Source organism: Octopus bimaculoides, chromosome 14 (genome assembly GCF_001194135.2).
Source record: "Octopus bimaculoides isolate UCB-OBI-ISO-001 chromosome 14, ASM119413v2, whole genome shotgun sequence".
Lineage (NCBI taxonomy): Eukaryota > Metazoa > Mollusca > Cephalopoda > Octopoda > Octopodidae > Octopus > Octopus bimaculoides.
The window spans coordinates 53,737,780-53,738,534 of NC_068994.1; the positions used below are offsets into that span (position 1 = coordinate 53,737,780).

General features: G+C 36.8%; 1 protein-coding gene across 1 annotated transcript in view; it reads left to right on the top strand.

The window, feature by feature from the left end:
• LOC106868548 (BLOC-1-related complex subunit 7) overlaps positions 1–755 on the top strand; it is a 7,241-nt gene extending 6,486 nt beyond the window's left edge. Inside the window, exon 5 of the mRNA XM_014913854.2 lies at positions 651–755. Within this exon, the coding sequence (XP_014769340.1) occupies positions 651–702 (52 nt within the window). The 3' untranslated portion in view covers positions 703–755. The remainder of the gene's footprint in view (positions 1–650) is intronic.

A 755-nucleotide genomic window follows, 5' to 3' on the forward strand; every position in this document is an offset into this window, starting at 1 on the left:
CTATATATATATATATATATATATATATATATACACTTGTTTATTTTTGACCAATTCATTTTGAATTATCTTATATATACTGGAGGGAAGGTAGAGAACAGTAGGTGACAACTGCAGAGATTGGGCAGGGTTGACAGGTAGATTTAGTGAATGGTGGATAAGGACTGGTGGGGAGTGATAAATGATACACATGGGTGGCAGGGAGGTTGGGAAGAGTAGAAGATAGACTGACCATGCAGAAAAGGGTGGGTGGGTGAAGAGCAGCAACATATTAAGGAGAAGGATGAGAAAGAGTGAAAGAGAGAGAGCAAGTGTATGTAGTTTGGTAGGTTGCAAGAGTCAGAGTAGAGACAGGCAAGTGTAGCATGTGGAAAAAGTGAGAGATGCATGGTGGTAACAAAGGATAATTTGATTGCATAGAAGGGTGATCACTGAAAAATGTGTGTGGAGAGGGAGAGCATTAAGAATGAAGGATGGATTGCCTTTTATCTTGTTACACAATCAATAAAATAAGTACTGGTTGTGTAATACATTAAGGATAATCTAGTCAGCTCTATTCCTTCCTCTATAAACTTGATGTGTTTTTACCAAATATTGGAAATCCTTTGTGTTGTATTTCTTTTTTATTTACTTTTTTCTTCTTTGTCCAGCACTGTGACATTGGATGACATTCAAGATCAGCTAAAAACTATTCAAAGATGACACAGCTTATCCTATAGTCAAATCTTCCTTAGAAAAACAACCAGACTCCACAA